At 36.5% G+C, this 23,323-nt stretch overlaps 1 protein-coding gene, 1 long non-coding RNA gene and 1 pseudogene across 2 annotated transcripts; 2 read left to right on the top strand and 1 right to left on the bottom strand.

The window, feature by feature from the left end:
* Positions 1–8,135: 8,135 nt before the first annotated feature.
* LOC149266963 (uncharacterized) lies at positions 8,136–9,519 on the top strand. Its single transcript, XR_016253042.1, has 3 exons — positions 8,136–8,345; positions 8,500–8,634; positions 8,732–9,519. It is a non-coding gene; the product is annotated as an uncharacterized LOC149266963 (long non-coding RNA).
* Positions 9,520–10,398: 879 nt separating this feature from the next.
* LOC149266962 (cold-regulated 413 inner membrane protein 1, chloroplastic-like) lies at positions 10,399–10,950 on the top strand. The gene is made up of 3 exons (XM_089397719.1): positions 10,399–10,542; positions 10,648–10,712; positions 10,838–10,950. The coding sequence occupies exons 1-3, from the start codon at positions 10,424–10,426 to the stop codon at positions 10,933–10,935; spliced, it is 282 nt and encodes a 93-aa protein (XP_089253845.1). The 5' UTR covers positions 10,399–10,423; the 3' UTR covers positions 10,936–10,950.
* A 6,568-nt stretch (positions 10,951–17,518) lies between these two features.
* On the bottom strand, positions 17,519–20,316 carry LOC149266961 (putative pentatricopeptide repeat-containing protein At3g13770, mitochondrial pseudogene; annotated as a pseudogene).
* Between the last annotated feature and the right edge of the window lie 3,007 nt (positions 20,317–23,323).

The raw sequence follows: 23,323 nt of genomic DNA, 5'->3' as shown, positions 1-23,323 counted from the left end.
GAATCGATGCAGTATAAAATATAATCTCATTTAATACCATATCAGACCAGAGTGTTGGATTCAATGGACATAGAAAGAAATCAAACGAAGTTCTCACTACAACATCCACTAACACAATCTTTTCCTTCAGTTTCTCATTTCAATGCCTTGGATGTTTCTCTGGATTTCATAAGTGTTCCCCTACCAGATAAGATAAATTTCCACAGAAAAGTTGGATAGATGTTATAGAGTGCACTCAGTAGGAATGCAATGACTATCGGCAAGGCCAAGAAGTGGTTGGAAAAAGATGCAACCAAGTTAAAGCGGGAGACATAGAACTCCAAGGCTCTCCACATGTAGAATGAAAGCTTCAAAGAGCTGATCATGAAGCTAGGTGTAAATCTAGAATACAAAACTTCCTTCGAAGCCCTCCTTCAAAGTTCCCAAACTGAAATCTAGGACCTAAGTCATAAACTGAAGATGCAAGGTAGTGAGCATGTGCAATCTAAAAAACTTGCACACGTGGAATAAGAGAAGGAAATCCTAGTCAAAGAGCTCATTGAAAGGAATAATGAAATAGTATCCCTCAAGCAGAAGGAAAAAGAGATGCAAATGAGAGTAGACAGACATATATGTGGGGTAAATGTACTTGAATATCCTTAAAACTCCACTGAATAGCTCACTAAGACCCTTACTGAACTCCAACTTTCAGAAGGGGAGCTTAAAAGGTTGCAGAATGATTTGGATGTTGCCCAAAGAATCCTAATGCAGAAATGGAAGCAACTCGAGGCTGCTAGAATGAATGCATACATCATCAATAAGAAGCTACAAAGAACAAACTAGGAGGTCTTTGAGCTGAAAGGAAAGCTGAAAGTGAACCTATCTCTGTTGTAAGCCAAGAAACGAGTCTGGGATGAGATCATTGAAGAGAGAAGAAACAACTTGGAATACATAACCTTGATAGATGAAAATAAAATTGTGATCAAAGACTATGAGTCCTTCATCTTATTAGCCAAAGAATATGGATAAAGGAACTTCCATATTTCCAAAATGTTCATTCAGTTTGTGATTGAAAGGCCACTCAGTGAGATGAGACCCATAGATGTGCTTGATAGAGTAACTTCTATCATGGAGATCTCTAAAGTTGTCAAGAAGGAGGAAGCTAGAGTCAAAGAAGAGGAGTGACTAGAGGTGGTATCAAAGGATGTGGCTTCTTTTAATGATGAGTTTAAGAGGATTTTCAGAGTGGGGATTCCCAGGTATTTGGACTTTGGGGGATTATTGATTGAGTGTGAACAATATAGTCAATGACTTGTGGAGGCCAAAAGCAAGGTCGATTATTCCCATGAGAATACTTTCACTCTGAAGGGTAACAATGTAGTTACTTATTTGAAGAGGGATTTTCAACTGTTAGGATGGCAAAGACCCTGTTTCATCCTAAACTAAATTACACATGTCTAACAAATCTCAAAATTGAATATGAGTAGTTTTTTACGGGCTCCTCATCTAGCTCCAACACTATGGGAGAGATGCGAGGAGTTTATCAATCCTCTTATGCTCCAAATCATTGAACCATTAGTGTTGCCTCCACAACCTGCCTATCTTGACTAAAGATACTGTAGATCATGTTTACCATGACACTTTAATTTCATGTTTTATGTAAATATTTTTATATTTAGTCAATTAGCTAGTGTTCGGTTAGTAAATATGTGCCACATAACATGCCAATATTTTTCTATGATGATTCCCTATAAGAAATCAAGAAGCAATATTTTGTAATGGACACTCCCTCTGAGGCTCTATAGAACAATTTTATGATACAAAACCAAGGGTTCAGAATTTTGGTTTCCAATGGAAAAGTGATGTAAACTGTCAATGACATGTATGCTCTGTGGAAGATTAATACAAATTTTCTGCATTCCTAGCTCATCTAAGTCTGTAGTATGTGTTATTCTCTATGTTTATTCCTTATGTTATCATTATTCTTCTTAGATTGCATGTAATAGTAGTTATTGGATATGTTTTAATGAATTTATGGATTCATCTAAGTCAAATGCTCATTAAATATGCCTGTGCTGATATGAAATCTAATCCTTAAAATGTCCTCCATGCATCCTAGCATTCCATTCAAATATCTATCTCATCCATTTCATGTTGAACTTTGATGCATTGGATTCTTAGATTTAAGCCATGTGTATTGATTTTCTCTCTTTCTCATGTCTTCTACCAAATATACTATAACGACTCATAAGCTATAAGTTTTTGTGATGTTGGTTTCACGAATCTAATATTAATGCTTCTGTGAGTAATAGTTTACATATCGATTTGCATTTCCTCTCTTAAGGAAGGTTTTAAATCAATTTTCTCTCAAATATAGTAAATAATGAGTGTGATATGAATTCCTACAAAATGTTTAAAACATTCATCAACATGTCCTAGGCACTGACCTCTCCTCAACCCACAGGTTGTCTCTAGGAGCTCCAGCAGGTGCATCCCAAGGCGAGATACTAGGCCGAATGAGTCCTATGCCTAATATCGCCTTCAACTATATTTGGAATTCCTAGAGATCTGGAGTTGTCATTCTATAGCATGTCTTAGAGCTTTGTTCTATATCAACCTTATTCCTTTTATGAATTCAAGCTCCCTTTCAGGAGGTAACCCTTCCAATTCCTTGGGAAAATCATAAGGAAATTCGGGCAACACAGGGTATTTCTCTAGGGATGGACCCTTTTCCTTGATTATTTCCTTTATTACATATACTTGACAACCTTTATTACATATATTTAACACTTCATTTTCATTGCTGAGATGAAGCATTAAGATACATTCCCTTTAATACCCTGGATTTAGAACAACTTTGTTGCATCATTTATGTAGAGAATTTTCTTTTCATAATAGTCCACCCAAGCTTGGTGAGCCTCCATACAATTCATCCCTGTAATTATTTCATAGGTTCCTAGGGCAATGACATATAATTTTAACTTAGTTGAAGTGACCCCTTAATCAACCACGAATTCCTCAACACTTGACTCTACTCGTTGTAGTTCCCTTTAAGCAATTTCTACTTTTCTAAAATAATTTAGCTTGCGTGTTATCAACCCACATTTATCTAATGCATATAAATAAATGAAACTATTAGTTGTACCAAAATAAAATATCATTTTGAGTTTTATGTTGTTAATTGTACTTGATGACTCCACTATAGTGGATTAATGTTCTTCCTGGCTTTTATTGACTACTGCATGGATTGTATGATTTCTTTTCACATTTATTGATGGCTCATTTCGTTCCTTATGCACAACACTTGATGAAGCCTTTGAACAATAATGTTATAAATTACGTCCTTTTCATCCCAAGCAATTAGCCTATGATCATCCCCTTATGCCATTCTATGAATTTCTTGAGAAGGAGTTCCTTCCCCTCGTGCATCTTCATGTGAGGAAAGTTCCTTGAGATTTCCACTCCCTCATGTTATAGCCTAATGAAACCTTAGATAAAATATTAGCTATCATTGGAGCTCCACCTCCTATCACCCTGGGAGTAAGCCTATTACCATAAGGAGGTTCCCAAAAACTACCTGCCATGAATGACCTTTATCTTGGAGGTAGAGGCATATTCTGTTAGTTCAAAATGCCTTTCCATACCCTCCATCCATGCTTCAGCACGTGCTCCGGCTTGCCCTCATGAAATTTCTTGGAGCTTAATATTTTGTAGCTCCCTAGAAATATCCTCAAGATATTTTCTATGATATGATACCTTATATCCTTCAAGGTTTTCTTCCTCATAATGAAGTCATTCTTTGTGAGTACTAGCTTTCTGCGACCCTTTTAGTGTTTCAAATATTTATTCCAATGAGTGCATTATATTCGCTAGCTCATGTGTCGGAGTGGTTGGTGTAGGCAGTGTTGTTGAAGGAGGTGATGATGGTGGTGGTAAATATGTTGTTGTTGTTGTTCAACCTCGTGAGCAACATGGCTCTACCATTGTAACTTTGTTTTGGCTACATAAAAAATTATTATGAATACTTTAGGTGCCACTTAGTTTAGAAAATATAACATCAGAAACTCAAGTTCATATGTGGGGTATAGGTTTTCTATTATCATTACGTGCACGAAAGTGTTACTGATACTAAGGTCAAGGAGGGTGGTATCGTTACTTTTTTTTCCTAAATTGAAGGGTAATATGTTGTGATATGTAATAAGGTGTAACAATACTTATCATACTGCAAAGGTCTTTGTAGTTCATGAAAGGTTGTTTATTAATCGTTTTATCTCAATGTTTCTAACATTTAACAAATGTAGTTCAATGATCTATCTTTAATAATGTGTCCATGTTACAATGTATCCACATGATTCCTACATGACTTCCTCCTTATGATGTTTAGTTATCTAGTTGTTTGATGTTTTCCATAATATATATATTAGAAATGTAACTAAATTTTACCATAAACAAATGTATGTGAATAAAGCTAAAATCTCAAGTCAACCCATAGACATATACATATATGGACTTTTATATTTATGTGTAGATAAGCAACACATATATATGCAAAAGAATGTAAGGAAAATCAATTGTATAAATACTAACCATCATCATTATATTTTAACAATATTAATTCAAAATAAACATGGGTTATAAAACTATTAATATATATATATATACCACACCGGAAGACTACGTGCCATACGAGTTACTAAAAATACTAGTTACATTTTTAGTATTTATGGAAGGTATCACTAATTTCATTGGATATCAATACACCAAGTTGCCAAAAAATATCATAATCTAAAATTTTACGAAACTAATTATTAACGTGTCTATCAATGATATAAATATTTCATCAAGTGAAATAAAAAATTGTTTTAAAAGAGACGTCATTTTAATACTATTTATCACACTTGTCTCATTGTGGGAAGATTTTTCATGCTTATCTTTTTATATATATATATATCGTTATTTATATATATAAAGAATTAATAAACATAAACATATAAACATTGGATGCATAACTAATTTTCACACAATAGGTTATATCTATATTCCACCTATTATAAATAAACATGTCTATATATATTTTCAAATGATTGAACATATATGTAGAATAATATATTCATATATGTAAATTTTGTTGCATAACCTACATGGTGGAAAATCAAACATATATGATTTGTCATTGAAACCAAATTATTAATTAAACAAATATTTTGAGAAGATATCGCCTTATACCATTATGTTGTCAAACATACTTCCTTATGCTAATTGTTATATGCTGATATGGCAGGACCCATCTTATTTCAAGGCAAGTTGTCCTTTTGAAATAAATATAAAATTGAAAGAGTAAGCACCAAGAAAATGCTAATACTTATGGGATTCATAGTCGACTTTTATTACCATTCTAAGAGAATATTGTACTGAGTTAGTATTGACTTTAAGTTAATCCTAGTTTCTGTTATGCTGCCACTCTCATCAGGATTTTGTCAACCAAAAATAACAAAAATAAAATATGACACACTGAAAGATATTACACAAGCCATTGTTACCGGCACAACCATAGCATTAAACATACTCTCTTGGATTTTAATTGATAAGGTTGCTAGATGGAAGTTGTGCACTTTATAATGTATTAGTCACAACAAAATAAGTATCTATGGTAATTTTTGAAGTGTTCCTTCGGTAAAAATTTAACCATGCAATTCAATTAACCCATAATTATTAGGTCCTATTGGTCTATTATACACTCAAGTTTGAATACAACACAACAACTTAAACCTACAATTTTCTCTATGATTAGGAACAAAGCACTATAGCGAAGTGTAATGATACAGCCAAAATGAAACAAATAGATGGGCATTCTTTTGGGTCAACTTTCTACTAACATGAATTGAAGTGCACTAACAAGAAAGAAGCGCTTCTATGTAGTTAAGATGTTTTCTATTAAAATGCATGTTTATTTTAGTGTAAGGAAAAACATAAGAAAAATAGATCGATTTATTGAAGGTGAAGTTGTGCACAACCAAATGCATGCATCATTCAAGGAATATTTCCATACAGTAGGAATATGATACAAAGTGAATCCTATGAGTCTATACCTGACCCAAATCAACAGGTCAAGGTAACAGTTGACCCAATTTCACTTTCAGTAAATTGTACCTTTCCCGAAGAGAGTGAATACGGTACCACTCAAGTTCTTTTTGTTTCTTCAGATTCTAATGAGCTTGGGGGAAGTCTACCTGTTCCACGAAGATAGGAGGAAAATCCTCCCACTCTCATAACTCAAGGGGTTAATTTTCCCATTTCTACGATACCCCCTCCAAGTAGTCTAGTCACTTCCTTTGATTGGAATCGAATGGCAGGATTCTGACTTCCTTCCTATGTGCCTTTCCAGATCATAGTACAAGTTTGTAATATGATTGTACCTAGCACTATTATAGATGAAGGTGTATCTGTGAGTATCCTTTCCTCAACTGCTTGGCAAGCACTTGGTTTGCCATCGCTTGTGCCTGTTACCCAGAATGCATTAGCTTTTAACAGAGGAGCTAGTCGACCATTAGCGATCCTTCCTCAGTTACCTATTACTTTGGGAGGAAAGATCATTTATCTGAATGTGATGGTAGTCCCAGGCCCTTTATATTACAATCTACTTCTTGGGCACGATTATGTTTATGACATGGGAGCTATTTTTTCCACACTCTTTCGAGTGATTTGTTTCCTGCACGAGGGTAGAATTGTCACCGTTGACAAGCTTTCATTTCCCGGTCCAAATATAGCTCCTAGTCAACCATCTTCCCTAACTAGTCCCTCTATACCAATGGTATTATCCCCGCCACGTGTTAATTATGTGGCAACCTGTTCCATACCTACATCGACTGACGATCAAGTCAGTGATGTTGTACATCACGTACTGGGGGCATTGGAACCAGATCTCTCCTTCGTGACTTCTTATGAGTTGTGATCCAAGAGTATGAGGATGGTTCTTTTACTGTGTCAACCTCGTTAAAAAATGAAACAGTTCCATGAGGATAGTTCTTTTACTATGTCAACCTCGTTAAAAAATGAAATAGGTCCATGAGGAGAGTTCGTTGTCTTGTGTCAACCTCATTAAGAAATGAAACCAAGGGTATGAGGATAGTTCCTTGACTTGTGTTAACCTCATTAAAAAATGAAACAAAGGGAATGAGGATGGTTCTTTTCTTGTGTCAACCTCATTAAAAAAAAATGAAACAACTCCCATGAGGATAGTTTTTGTCTTGTGTCAACCTCATCAAAAAATGAAACAAGAAATATGAGGATAGTTCTTTTACTATGTCAACCTCATTAAAAAATGAAACAAGCCCATGAGGATAGTTCCTTGTCTTGTGTCAACCTCATTAAAAAAAGAAACAAGAAATATGAGGATACTTCCTAGTCTTGTGTCAACCTCGTTAAAAAATGAATCAAGGAGTACAAGCAGAGTTCCTTGTCTTGTGTTAAGATCATTTAAAAAATGAAACAAGGTCCCAAGTTCCAAGTTGAGTCTTTGATTAGATCTCATAAAATCCCAGTTGAGTCTTTCACTTGATCTCGTAAAAGAACCTTCATTCCATCCACTTGATAGCCATGAGTAGTCTACTTAGGTGAATGTAATGAAGCTTGGGGGGTATGCACCTAATGGTAAAGTTAAGTTTCCTTGTAGGTTATGTGAAGGGAATCACCCCATTCACCCTTTTCCCTATCTGGACGAAGCGAAAAAGGTGTTGGATAATCATCCTACTTCACTGCAATGACGTCCATATGGTTATAGGAGACTCTCCTTTTTATCATATTGGGGGCATGTAAACCAATTCCAAGCATATTTTTTCATTTCAAGCTTGTGTAAACATGAAACTGAATCCAAGCATAGTTCCATATGGTTCAATCTTGTCTAAAAATGGACCCATTTCCAATTTAACCCTCGTGATTGCCATTCTATCAGCCTCTTTTGTCATATGAGCCTTGGTTGTTTTCATCCCATCACCACCATCCCTTTGGCCGGCCATATGCTTTCACTTGGTTGTTATGCCGTAAGGCGTTCCCTCTGAAATGAACTCCCCTTATTGTCTATCTGTCACCTTTAAATACCGTTAGATCATATGTTAGATGATTGAGAAAAGTTGAACAGTTGGATCATATCACCGGAAGTCAGAGAGCCAGTTTTTAGACGAAAATGACAATATGAAGGTCACCGACCTTAGACCTTAGCCTCAGTGCACTTCTGGAACTCTTCTCCATCGATCCCAGGACTTTGGTGGCTTCCACTTCACAGTATCACTCTCCTTCTTCAAGCCATTAATTCCTCAGATCATTGGATATTAACTGCTTTCGTAGAAATACCAGACACTCCCATTTGGGTGAGCTTAATATCCCAGTCCAGGAATTGGTATTATTGGTGTGATTTTTATTTCTTCTTCTTCTTATATGATATGCATTTCCCTCAGTAGTTGAATCAAATCTGTTTTAAAACTTTGCTGACCAGGATCCTCTGTCATATAAATTGTGTAACAGTAGTCACGATGATGAGCATGGCATTAATGTATGGAGGAAGCGCATTTGCGGTGAATCTGGGGCCTTCGCTCTGCAAGGTTAATTCTGCCCTTAATCCCATTAGGAGGACTCCAAAGCAGCAGCAGAAGATGATCGGTAATGCCCGTTTTACAATCCCTCCTACCTCTCTCAGGTTTTTAATTTTCTCTCATATAAAACTCACTTATTCATGCTTTCTTGTTTTTTCCTTCAGATTCTTCCATGCTGGGCTGCTTGAACAAATTGAATTCATTTTGAGCTGCTTGAATTGAAATGATGAGTGGGCAATGTGGAATTAAGAAGCAATGGGGGATTTTATTGACAGATCCACTTCCTCGTCCTTCATGAACTCGGGTTTCAGTCCAGGAATTGGTATTATTGGTGTGATTTTTATTTCTTCTTCTTCTGATATGATATGCATTTCCCTCAGTAGTTGAATCAAATATGTTTTAAAACTTTGCTGACTAGGATCCGCTGCCATATAAATTGTGTAACAGTAGTCACGATGATGAGCATGGCATTAATGTATGGAGGAAGCGCATCTGCGGTGAATCTGGGGCCTTCGCTCTGCAAGGTTAATTCTGCCCTTAATCCCATTAGGAGGACTCCAAAGCAGCAGCAGAAGATGATCGGTAATGCCCGTTTTACAACCCCTCCCACCTCTCTCAGGTTTTGTAATTTTCTCTCATATAAAACTCACTTATTCATGCTTTCTTGTTTTTTCCTTAAGATTCTTCCATGCTGGGCTGCTTGAACAAATTGAATTCATTTTGAGCTGCTTGAATTGAAATGATGAGTGGGAAATGTGGAATTAAGAAGCAATGGGGGGTTTTATTGACAGATCCACTTCCTCGTCCTTTATGAACTCGGGTTTGTTGAGATCGGAAGTGGACAAGTTCATTCACAGTATACCAAGAAGCAGTTGTGGCGGTGCGCTCTCCACTGAATGCTCAGTTGCGCTCTCAACCGAAGCTTTGCGTTGGTTGTTCGGCGTTGCGGCCGTGTGAGTATGATTCCATTCATGTTGTGTTGTATTGTAGTTGCATGAATATTTTTGATCCACATTGGTTGTGAGGGTTGGTCACACATTGGTTGTGAGGATTGGTCGGATACAATTTAAAGCTTAGTTATAATTAAGTAGTGTTTCTTACTAACATAATGATATGGATAACAGAGTGGTATTGTCAATGAAGTGGTGTCTCCTACTAACTTAATGGTTGATCGGTTAAGTGAGTATGATTGCTTTCTTCTTCATCTTTCTTTTTGTGCAGAATTTGTGTAAAACAATGATTAGATAAGCCTTTCTTAGAGCATCCTCGATTGGTTTTACAGCTATACAATCCCCTCTCTAAAGATCAGCTCAAAACCCTGCCAAGGATAATTTTGTTAATGACAATCTCTCTTAGAGCATCTCGGATTGGTTTTCCAGCTATACAATCCCCCCTCTAAAGATCAGCTCAAAACTCTGCTAAGGATAACTTTGTTAAGGACAATCTCTCTCAAGTTCAAAACTCTGCTAAGGATAACTTTGTTAAGGACAATCTCTCTCAAGCCTACTGTTGAGACAAGGGGCTCCTTGATAATGCTAACTAATTTGGGATAGGCAACCTCAATTACCTAGATTTTTCTACTACAGAAATCTGTTGAGCTTTTTAGCTTTTGCTTTCTGGCTGGTTCCAATTGTCAATATATTCCTCTCAGAAAATGGAATACCTCAAAGGCTCTCTTGGGGTTCATAATTTAATTTTTATTTCAGCTTTAGATCTTTATACACAAACGTCTCAAGTTTTATTTGCTTTTGCTTTTGCCCCTTTCCAAAGGTCAGTACTCTAAAAAAGGCATTAGGCTTTTTTGAGTCATAATTCAACTTTTATTTTTGGGACTCAAGTAGTTGTTGAGGCAAAAAATGATTCAATTATGGTGTTGCAGGGTTTTGATGTTATCAAAGCACACAGCCATCGACAAATCTTTCCTTGTTCCACTGTTGGCCCTAGAGGCACCTGGAGATGTAATTTCTTGGATCAGGTGACCAGGTTCTTCCCAGTTGCAAAATTAGACAAATTCCAATGAAGTGAACTAAGATTTTAAACTTCACTGCACATTTGGATTTGTTTGTCTATAATTTTACAGAGGTGATTATGGTTTGTGGACTGCCTTTTTGGTCTTCCTTGTTAGACTATTTTACTACATTCCCGGTGAGTCACAAGAACTCAAATGCCATCCTATTTTACTTACTTGGTCGTTCTTTCCTGCACAGTATATTGAGTTGAATTGCATGACAGAACTGTAGTGTTTGACAAACTTAATTGGTTGGGAACAGGGGAATTGGAACAGCCATTTTTATTTGTGTTACTGGTGATTATTGCTCCTTATCGAGCCATGAACCTAAGGCAAGTTGTTGTTTTCCTTAACAAATGATTGAATTGGTGTTTGGAAATTTGGATGGTAGTTTATGGGATGTTGTTGATTTGCAGAGGAACCCAATCTAGAATGGTCATTTCCATAGCGGCTTCTGCGTACTTGATCTATCAACACGTCACCGGGACAAGGGGTATTAAAAAGGCTTTTGATCAGGGAGTTTTTGTACCCACCATTGTTGCTGTGTGCCTTATCTGTGTGCCATTCATATTCCTCGTTAAAGGGTATATATTTTAATTTAACCAGGTGTGAGGCCTAAATAGTGCCATATTTGTAAAGCCATCTTGACTCCCTACTTAAAATTTTCAAATTATTATTGTGTAAAATAGTACATGTAAGGTGGTGTGTAATAAAGATCTAGTATATAAATAAGTCCAACAGGCTGCATGATTGACTCCTTGGGAGCCTTGTCTTCTTGGCAAATCATGTCAATTTGGATTGCATGAGAGATTGGTTGAGAAAATTAGATCGGCTCTTTCTGGATATGTTTGAACCTCCTCTGACCTTTGCAAGGGTAGCTGGTTGGCTGACTTGTTGAAAGCACTATTTTTGTCCATGGAGACAAAAATTGTATGAATAATATTTTAAAGAACGCAAGGTTTTTTTCAGTGGTCAAACCATGCCATTTATTCAAAGTTGCAGATACCATACATGCATTGATATTCCTCTGCTTTTAAAAAATAAAGGATCCTCTATATTATGAGGGTATACTGAGTTGGAGGGTTTTAAAATTCAGGTTAAATAACTTATTTCTTTGCATTTTATGCCTGCGAGGCATGATCACACAAAGTTATCCATTGTTCACAGTTCTGAAATATTGTGGAGCTCCTGTGCACAGTATTTATTTTCAATTTTTTGATATTTCTATCTGTTTTCTGTCAATTTTTTTATGTCGCTTAATCTGGCATCCTTTCTATTTTGATGCCAAATTTTTTACTGGATACAGAATCTACTTTCATTCTGCAAATTTTGATATTTTCAATCCGTTATTCGATCCAATTACAACACATTCTATTTTCAATCCATTATATGATATTGTTGCTTCACATCCTGGATTGGTTTTACATCTATACAATCCCCTCTCTAAAGATCAGCTCAAAACTCTGCCAAGGATAAATTTGTTAATGACAATCTCTCTTAGAGCATCTCAGATTGGTTTTCTAGCTATACAATCCCCCCTCTAAATATCAGCTCAAAACTTTGCTAAGGATAACTTTGTTAAGGACAATCTCTCTCAAGTTCAAAACTCTGCTAAGGATAACTTTGTTAAGGACAATCCCTCTCAAGCCTACTGTTGAGACAAGGGGCTCCTTCAGAATGCTAACTAATTTGGGATAGGCAACCTCAATTAACTAGATTTTTCTATTACAACAATCTATTGAGCTTTCTAGCTTTTGCTTTCTGGCTGTTTCCAATTGTCAATATATTCCTCTCAGAAAATGGAATACCTCAAAGGCTCTCTTGGGGTTCATAATTTAATTTTTATTTCATCTTTAGATCTTTATACACTAACGTCTCAAGTTTTATTTGCTTTTGCTTTTGCCCGTTTCCAAAGTTCAGTACTCTAAAAAGTGAACTGAGAGTTTAAACTTCACCCAACATTTGGATTTGTTTGTCTACATTATTACAGAGGTGATTATGGTTTGTGGACTGCCTTTTTGGCCTTCCTTGTTATACTATTTTACTACATTCCTGGTGAGTCACAAGAACTCAAATGCCATCCTATTTTACTTACTTGGTCGTTCTTTCCTGCACAGTATATTGAGTTGAATTGCATGACAAAATTGTAGTGTTTGACAAACTTAATTGGTTGGGAACAGGGGAATTCAAACTGCCATTTTTATTTGTGTTACTGGTGATTATTGCTCCTTATCAAGCCATGAACCTGAGGCAAGTTGTTGTTTTCCTTAACAAATGATTGAATTGGTGTTTGGGAATGTGGATGGTAGTTTATGGGATGTTGTTGATTTTCAGAGGAACCCAATCTAGAATGGTCATTTCCATAGCGGCTTCTGCGTACTTGATCTATCAACATGTCTCCAGGACAAGGGGTATTAAAAAGGCTTTTGATCAGGCAGTTGTTGTACCCACCATTGCTGCTGCGTGCCTTATCTGTGTGCCGTTCATATTCCTCGTTAAAGGGTATATATTTTAATTTAACAAGGGGTCAGGCCTAAACAGTGCCATATTTGTAAAGCCATCTTGACTCCCTACTTAAAATTTTCAAAATATTATTGTGGAAAATAGTACATGTAAGGTGGTGCGTAATAAAGATCTAGTATATAAATAAGTCCAACAAGCTGCATGATTGACTCCTTGGGAGCCTTGTCTTCTTGGAAAATCATGTCAATTTGGATTGCATGAGAGATTGGTTGAGAAAATTAGATCGGCTCTTTCTGGATATGTTTGAACCTCCTCTGTCCTTTGCAAGGGTAGCTGGTTGGCTGACTTGTTGAAAGCACTATTTTTGTCCATGGAGACAAAAACTGTATGAATAATATTTTAAAGAACACAAGGTTTTTTTCAGTGGTCAAACCATGCCTTTTATTCAAAGTTGCAGATACCATACATGCATTGATATTCCTATGCTTTTAAAAAATAAAGGATCCTCTATATTATGAGAGTATACTGAGTTGGAGGGTTTTAAAATTCAGGTTAAATAACTTATTTCTTTGCCTTTTATGCATGCGAGGCATGATCACACAAAGTTATACATTATTCATAGCTCTGAAATATTGTGGAGCTCCTATGGACAGTATTTATTTTCAATTTTTTTGATATTTTCTATCTGTTTTCTGTCAAATTTTTTTATGTCGCTTAATCTGGCATCCTTTCTATTTTGATGCCAAATTTGTTACTGGATACAGAATCTACTGTCATTCCGCTAATTTTGATATTTTCAATCCGTTATTTGGTCCGATTACAACACATTCTATTCTCAATCCATTATATGATATTGTTGCTCCAGTACACCTTCTGTCTTCTTAAAATAAGATAATACCACGGATTATATAACTCGCAATAAGTCGAGATATGCAGGCTATTTTAAGGCAATATCCCATTTTTGTTTCTGAGCCTTCTGTCTTCTTAAAACAAGATAATACCATGGATTATATAACTCACAATTGTCAAGATATGCAGGTTGTTTTAGGCAATGTCCCATTTTTGTTTCTAAGCCTCTGTGACTTCAATTCTAAATGATTTTCCATATAAAACAAGTAATTTTTTCTTTCTTTATTGAGAAAGAACATATATTAAGTTTATATATAATATTATGGTGAAGTTAAATATTGAATTAGTATAAAGATAATTTGTTTATGCTATAAGGATCTATTTTCTTATAGTAATTGGATTATTATTAGTTTTTACTGAGGTAGGACTTTACAATATAAAAAGCTTATTGACTTATTGAACAATGTAATTATGTAATGTTTAATTTTGAAAAACAAATAATTATTATTAGTTTTTACTGAGATAGGATACAGTTTAAAGTTTAGCTATAATGAAGTGGTGTTTCTTACTAACATAATGATATGGATAACAGAGTGGTATTGTCAATGAAGTGATGTCTCCTACTAACTTAATGGTTGATCGGTTAAGTGAGCATGATTGCTTTCTCGGTCATCTTTCTTTTTGTGCAGAATTTGTGTAAAACAATGATTAGATAAGCCTTTCTTAGAGCATCTTGGATTGGTTTTACAGCTATACAATCCCCTCTCTAAAGATCAGCTGAAAACTCTGCCAAGGATAAATTTGTTAATGACAATCTCTCTTAGAGCATCTCAGATTGGTTTTCCAGCTATACAATCCCCCCCTCTCTAAAGATCAGCTCAAAGCTCTCCTGAGGATAAATTTGTTAAGGACAATCTCTCTCAAGTTCAAAGCTCTGCTAAGGATAACTTTGTTAAGGACAATCTCTCTCAAGCCTACTGTTGAGACAAGGGGCTCCTTGATAATGCTAACTAATTTGGGATAGGCAACCTCAATTACCTAGATTTTTCTACTACAGAAATCTGTTGAGCTTTTTAGCTTTTGCTTTCTGGCTGGTTCCAATTGTCAATATATTCCTCTCAGAAAATGGAATACCTCAAAGGCTCTCTTGGGGTTCATAATTTAATTTTTATTTCAGCTTTAGATCTTTATACACAAACGTCTCAAGTTTTATTTGCTTTTGCTTTTGCCCCTTTCCAAAGGTCAGTACTTTAAAAAAGGCATTAGGCTTTTTTGAGTCATAATTCAACTTTTATTTTTGGGACTCAAGTAGTTGTTGAGGCAAAAAATGATTCAATTATGGTGTTGCAGGGTTTTGATGTTATCAAAGCACACAACCATCGACAAATCTTTCCTTGTTCCACTGTTGGCCCTAGAGGCACCTGGAGATGTAATTTCTTGGATCAGGTGACTAGGTTCTTCCCAGTTGCAAAATTAGACAAATTCCAATGAAGTGAACTAAGATTTTAAACTTCACCGCACATTTGGATTTGTTTGTCTATAATTTTACAGAGGTGATTATGGTTTGTGGACTGCCTTTTTGGTCTTCCTTGTTAGACTATTTTACTACATTCCCGGTGAGTCACAAGAACTCAAATGCCATCCTATTTTACTTACTTGGTCGTTCTTTCCTGCACAGTATATTGAGTTGAATTGCATGACAGAACTGTAGTGTTTGACAAACTTAATTGGTTGGGAACAGGGGAATTGGAACAGCCATTTTTATTTGTGTTATTGGTGATTATTGCTCCTTATCGAGCCATGAACCTAAGGCAAGTTGTTTTCCTTAACAAATGATTGAATTGGTGTTTGGGAATGTGGATGGTAGTTTATGGGATGTTGTTGACTTGTAGAGGAACCCAAGCTGGAATAGTCATTTCCATAGCGGTTTCTGCATACTTGATATATCAACACGTCACCAGGATAGTGGGTATTAAAAGGGCTTTCGATCAGGGAGTTGTTGTACCCACCATTGCTGCTGCATGCCTTATCTGTGTGATGTTTATATTATTCGTCAAAGGGTATATATTTTAATTTAACCAGGTGTGAGGCCTAAACAGTGCCATATTTGTAAAGCCATCTTGACTCCCTACTTAAAACTTTCAAATTATTATTGTGGAAAATAGTGCATGTAAGGTGGTGTGTAATAAAGATCTAGTATATAAATAAGTCCAACAAGCTGCATGACTGACTCCTTGGGAGCCTTGTCTTCTTGGAAAATCATGTCAATTTGGATTGCATGAGAGATTGGTTGAGAAAATTAGATCGGCTCTTTCTGGATATGTTTGAACCTCCTCTGTCCTTTGCAAGGGTAGTTGGTTGGCTGACTTGTTGAAAGCACTATTTTTGTCCATGGAGACAAAATCTGTATGAATAATATTTTAAAGAACACAAGGTTTTTTTCAGTGGTCAAACCATGCCTTTTATTCAAAGTTGCAAATACCATACATGCATTGATATTCCTCTGCTTTTAAAAAATTAAAGGATCCTCTATATGATGAGAGTATACTGAGTTGGAGGGTTTTAAAATTCAGGTTAAATAACTTATTCTTTGCCTTTTATGCATGCGAGGCATGATCACACAAGGTTATCCATTATTCACAGTTCTGAAATATTGTGGAGCTCCTGTGCACAGTATTTATTTTCAATTTTTTGATATTTTCTATCTATTTTATGTTCCCACCAACACGCAATGCTGCATCTCCATCACTCTAGAATAGAAACTTGACATCTGGAATTGCAGAAAAATGATATCAATTGGAAGGCCTAGCTGCAAAGCATTTCTGGGGTGTGTAAAGCAATTTCAACAAAAAACGTCTGGCAATGGGAAACATTCTAGGGTGCTTGATGTTTTACTAGCTTAAAATTATAATTAAATTAAATCAAAACTTTATTCTGAAATAATATAAAATTAGTATAAACCTGACTTACAATGATGGGGGCTTACATAAACAATGTCGTGTCATTCCAAAGTTGGGATTCCTCAATGTTTGACATTAATCAACATGCCATTTGTTCCCTTCCATTCAAAAGTTCAAGTTGGTTTCCTGATCAAGAAAGATCGATTGCATCCCTCCTTCTGAGCAACTCAATCATGATAAATGACCGAATTAGCACTTCAACATATAAAAAGCAGAATTGTGAAAAAACATATGTTTTGTAATGTTGCTTCTCGCCCATGCTTTTGTTCTCTTTAGAAAGTGATGTTCCTAACATTTCTCCAAAGGGAAATTTTGACAATTTGCCAAACTGGTGCAGCTATAGAGACAGCCAAAAATATTAAAAATGAGTACTATAAAAGAAAGTGTCTTATGTGTCATGCAACAAGATCAGAACCGTCTTGTCAATAATCAAGCTTAACATACTAAACTTTTAATGCATCCATTCATGCTATCAAAGCAATACAGAATCTTGTATGAAACTTACCAGAGGTGAGCATGCTCCACATGAAGAAGCTACGAGACAACTGACATATTCTCAGCATGTTTCTCCTTATTTCCGCGTGTCACAAGAGGCAACTTCTAGACCAATAGAGGATGGTATAGAGAAGCATTCAATCCACTCCCAAATAGTTCTCAAACTTCATATTGTATTACCAATAATCCTGACAAGAGCACGTTCCATTCCTAAAATGGTGAAAACGTATAACGTCCCTTGTTACAATTTCACGTCCAACAATCTCAAAAATAAACTTGACAGCATTGTGACAGTCACCACATACACGAAGGTTCTTTATTATTCGAATAGGGGCCCCAGAAGGTGTTCTCATAAGCCCAAATGCAATGGCTAGCTTCTCGCTGTGATGGTAGAGGACATGTTCCTTATGTTCATCCTCCATATCATGGAGGACAAAGTTTGTGTTCGGTACATAACCTGCCTCCTCCATTGGCCCGACCAATGTATTCAACATTGCATGAACTTCCTCTATTTGTGGGTGTGATCTATCTTCTGACATGAATGCATGTACTCTATTCTTGACCTCAATCTAGCTGAACCCTGGCTTCTTTTTAGCGTCTCTGTCTTTCATCATTTTTCTAACCTTGGCTGCATCATCCCACCTGCCAGCTGCAGAATAGATATTTGAAAGCAGAACATATGCAGAAGTATTTTGCGGCTCCAAATCGAAAAGCAATTGTGCGACACGCTTTCCTATTTCTATATTACCGTGAGCTATACAAGCACTGAGCAGTGCCACCCAGATACTGACATCAGGTTCAAATGGCATCTTATTGATGAAATCTTCTTCCTTGTCTAGACGACCAGCACAACCAAGAAGGTCAATCATGCAAGCATGATGATCCATTCTTCGTGTGATGTTATGTTCATGCCTCATGGAATGAAAGTAATAATGTCCTCGATCTACTAGACCTGTATGGTTGCAAGCAGAGAGAACACCAAGGAAGGTTATGGCATCTGGCCTAATGCCTGTCAGCATCATTTGCTCAAGAAGTCTCAAGGTTTCCACCCCATCCCCATGCTGAGCATGACCAACAATCATTGCATTCCATGAGACAACATCACGCTCAATCATCTTCTCGAAAACTTTCCGTGCATCTTTTATGCCTCCACATTTGGCATACATAGTAACCAGGGCGTTGACCACAGACATGGGTGACTCAAACCCCATATAGAAAATGTGGGCAGTGATGTGTCTTCCATGCTCAAGAACTGCTAGGTTGGCATGCAGACTAACAATGCTAGCAAAAGTTTCCTCATCTCGCTTCAAACCAGTGTGTTGCATTTGACAAAAGAGTGTTAGAGCCTCTTCAGTATACCCATGTTGCACATACCCTGCAATCATTGGATTGCAGGAGATCACATCTTGTTCAGGAATTTTGTCTAACACTTGACGGGCATATTGTAGGCTGCCAGATTTAGCATACATGTCTACAAGAGCACTTCCAACGAACATATTTGAGTCAAAACCAGTTTGGATAATGTGGCCGTGAAGTTGTTTACCTTCTTCAAAAGCAAGTAAGTTGGAACTTACACTGAGAATGCTTGCATAAGTGAATTGATTCAGTTTCACGCCTATTTGTTTCATTTGGAAACTAAGCTTTAAGGCCTCCTGATAATGGCCATTATGTGCATATCCTGCAATAATTGCATTCCATGAGATTAAGTCTCTTTCCTGCATTTTATCAAACACACATAGTGCATCTTCTATGGTTTGAGTTTTGGCATACATTGTAACAATAGCATTGCACACAGAAACTTGGGACTGGAATCCACTTCTAATAATGTACGCATGGACCTGTTTGCCAAACCTCAAATCAATGAGAATAGCACACGCATTAACGACATTGACAAATGTCAACTCATTTGGCTTCATACCAGTCTGGTGAATTTGATTAAAAAACCTTGTGGCCTCGTCCGCTTGCCCATTTTGGGCATATCTTGCAACCATGGCAGTCCAAGAAACAATATTTTGACCCGGAATTAAAAAAAACATTTGGCGTGCACCATCTACTCTCCCACATTTGGGATACATATCAACAAGAGCAGTCCCAACAAATACATTTGACTCAAATCCAAGCTTAACAACCGGTCCATGAATTTTCCTCCCATATCCTAAATCCACCATGCTTGCACATGCACTTACAACGCTCGCTAAGGTGAAATCATCAGGTTTCGTGCCCATCCATTGCATCTGGCCATATGAATCCATGGCTTCAACCTAATCACCACATTGGGCATATGCCGCAATCATTGCATTCCAGGAAACTATGCTACGTTCATGCATTCTGTCAAACAGACACCGTGCATTTTCCACATACCCACATTTTGCATAACCTATAAGAACCGTAGTCCATGAATAGACATCTTGTTCAGGCATTGTGTCAAACACTTGGCATGCATACTTAATTGTCCCACACTTCACATACATGTCAATCATACAATTCCACAAATAGATGCTTGCCTCAAAGCCAGTTTTAACCATATTGCCATGAACCGTCTTGCCCTCTGCTAGGGCTCTGCTATTTCCGCACTCCAGCAAGCGTTGAACATAAATATTAGGATCCCCCTGAACAAACCTGCAATATGTAGAATTCAGAACACTTATATCATGGCTACTTCCCTGTTCTTCTTTGGGATAATCTTTGAGAGCATAACCAAACTCTCTCCGCTTATTAACCTAGTACCTACACTCTAGATGAAACACTAATGTATTCAAAATTGCTTCTCTGAGTATGATGATGGTGTCCGAGCTGTTTTAAACAGGTGAAATTCTGATAAGCACTCAGTGCCATTCATCTTATCAGAATTTCACCTGTTTAAAACAGCTCGGACACCATCATCATACTTAGAGAAGCATTTTGAATACATTGGTGTTTCATATAGAGTGTAGGTACTTGGTACAAGTAAAGTTAGCTTCATGTTCTCACCCATAATGATTGCCTGGTTCGTGACCAACATCATGATAGGACAGTATGATATTGTGAAATATTATCCTGGAGCATTCAAGGAATTCAACCCATATTATATATACTATTACTTTCATGAATATCACTAATAAGGATGGGTGATGCTTGGAGGTGTAGTCTTATGTATAACAGGTATTGATTATTCACATGATGATATGTGTCTCATTTTATCATATAGTATACTTGGAATTGTTTTCTAACTCAATTGATAAATCCATACCAATGATTTTCTCAAACAAAATTCATAACTTCATCCCAATTATTTATGTTAAAGCTATACAAATAGAAACACTAACATCAGTGCTTTGTTCTGACTGGATCCAGGTGTCGAGGCCATGTTTGTAGACTTGGGCCATTTCAACAGGAAATCAATCCAGGTCCAAGCTATATGTCAAGGACAGAATTATTAGTATTTCATCATACCTGCATGCTTCATCCTCCTTATGTTTTAGTACCATAACGAGAAATTTGGGTTGTTTGTTGCAGCTTGCTTTCTGTGTGTTGGTTTACCCATCTCTGCTTATCACATATACGAGACAGGCGGCTTATTTGATAAAAAACCTAGGGGACATAGGCTCTACATTTTACAAAGAAATACCACAGCTTGTGTATTGGTCAATGTTCATTGTTGCCACTTTAGCAGCCATTGTAGCCAGTCAAGCATTGATTACAGCAACATTCTCAATCATAAAACAGTCCATGGCTCTTAGCTACTTCCCTTGAGCTTATTTTCCACCACAGGGATGAAAAATGTTGCCTTATTTCATATCATAATGCACTGATATTCGGTATATAATGAAAATTCTAAGCATTTACCATGTTTTAAATATGCATTCATTTTTAAATTTATGGTAGATTATGTATGCTTTTATTTCGCAGACATGTTGCTCATCAATCTAGGGTGGAGACTAATGAGCATGCATGACCTTTGAGTCTATATAGACCATACGTATGAATCATGATTTCAAATCTTGGCATTGTAGATGAAGATTACCAAAGTTCTGTGATTTTTAGGTTATCATTAGATAGGTAAAAGATGGACAAGATGTCACAATGTGTTTTTAAATTATGTTTTGGAAGAGGTAAAAGTTCTGACAACATTTTCAATTTACTTCAGTTTTGATAGTGGACATGTGAGCTGGGCTATATGGAGATAAATAGAGCTATTTAATCCTGCTCATTGTTTGGTGAATTTAAGATTCAAAGTTTGTCTACCAAATGTTTTACAGCAAATTGACAACATTGGCTAGCTTGCTACTTGAATCTGCATCAGTGCTTGAAACGTCACCACTTATGGATTACTAGCGGAGAATAATAGCATATATATGGTTAGATATTTTATTTTTCTTACTTATATTGTTACTGGTCTTGATGGTGTTGTTTTTGTTGTGGCGAATTTTAAGAAGAATTGATCACGCTCCTTTGGAAGTGCTAGCGCTTGATGCTCAATTGTGATGTAAAATATAGGAAGATAGAAACCTTTGCATTGTTGTATTGATAATATGTTGTTTTTATTGACTTTTGGGACTTGGAAAACTTGTTTCCTTCACTGGTGAGAATATTAGAAGGATAATCTATGATAAATAGTGCATGGGACATCGTTTACACAAAATATTTTGCTTATACTACCCTTCACTCTGTTTTTTGCTATCTCTGAAGGCGTTTATCTATCATTTGTATTGAATAAGGTGCCAAAGGGAGGTTGGTGTCCCTTCCTAATTGCAACAATTTTTCTGACCATAATGTTCTCTTGGAACTATGGAAGGCAGAAAAGTATAAATATTTAGCACGGAGAAAACTCAGCATAGAAGGTTTGAATGGATTGCTTGCCAGGGTGAATTCACGTGTACGAGGAATTTGTTTCTTCTGCAGTGACCTTATTTCTGGCTTACCACCGATTATTGAGAATTATGTAAAGAATGTGGGGTCTCTGCATGAAGTTATTGTCATTGTCACCATAAGAAGGGTTCCAGTCAAGATAGTGCTTTTGTCAGAGAGATTTATGGTTGGAAAACTAGAGCCGCAGGGCGTATATAAATGCATAGCCCAATATGAGTACAATCTATGTGTTACAGGCCCAAGCCACCAAACAACACTTTTCCCATGTTGGGTCCCTTCAAATTCTGAATCTAAGAAGCCCCATAGGAACAACAAAATGAAAATGATACCTAGAAAATCACTCTTCTTGCCTAAGCCACCAATCCTAGCAAGGCTTAAGGAGGACCAACGATAATTATAAGGATCCCATGCTTCCACTATACTCTCTATTGCTTTAAGGTCCAATATGTTTCTCATCTTATCTTTCCATTTTGTTTTGAATGTGGAGTCTTTATAGCCTGCAATATAGTATGCTCCAAGCCCTTGTAGCAATATTCAAAATGTGGCTACAGTTGCTTTACAGTATCTGTAGATGAGGGTATGCCCCCTTTGTCTGCTATGGCAGAGAGCTGGGCACTTGCTATGAGTACCTCATATTTAACTCACCCTCATATGTCAGTTGCAATGTCTTATTTGGGGACAAGAACACAGGTCCTTGAGCTGTGGCCATGGTTTTAATACCAATCCACTTTTGACTTCTTCCTTGCTTGGTAGCAATTTACAGAAAACTCTGTACCCCAACAACTAGTATGCTCGAAACTTGCTCGTATCAGACACTAATATATCCAGGGTTTTCAAATGGGCATCTCTGAAATTTTGGAAAAGAAATTTAAGCATTTGGCAAGTTTTGGCCTACTACTCATAAACATCAATGCGAAAAAGGGGTATGTGTTGTAGTATTTGTAAATGAGTAAACATTTAAATTTAGCTTTATATGACAAAAGATTTAGTATGCATAATGAAACATTAAATTAAAATAATAATAATAAAACAGTTTAATTGACATCTCATATGAACTTAGTAGTGAAAAATGTCATTTTAATAGAGTCCTGGCAAGTTAAGGAATTTTTGCATCCCTATATCTACGAAAATTT

Source organism: Pinus tabuliformis, chromosome 6 (assembly GCF_031772625.1).
Source record: "Pinus tabuliformis cultivar Carrire ecotype Pingquan chromosome 6, CPIR1, whole genome shotgun sequence".
Classification (NCBI taxonomy): Eukaryota; Viridiplantae; Streptophyta; class Pinopsida; order Pinales; family Pinaceae; genus Pinus; species Pinus tabuliformis.
Note: the sequence above shows the minus strand (reverse complement) of the source record. Positions and strands in the feature narration are given on the sequence as shown.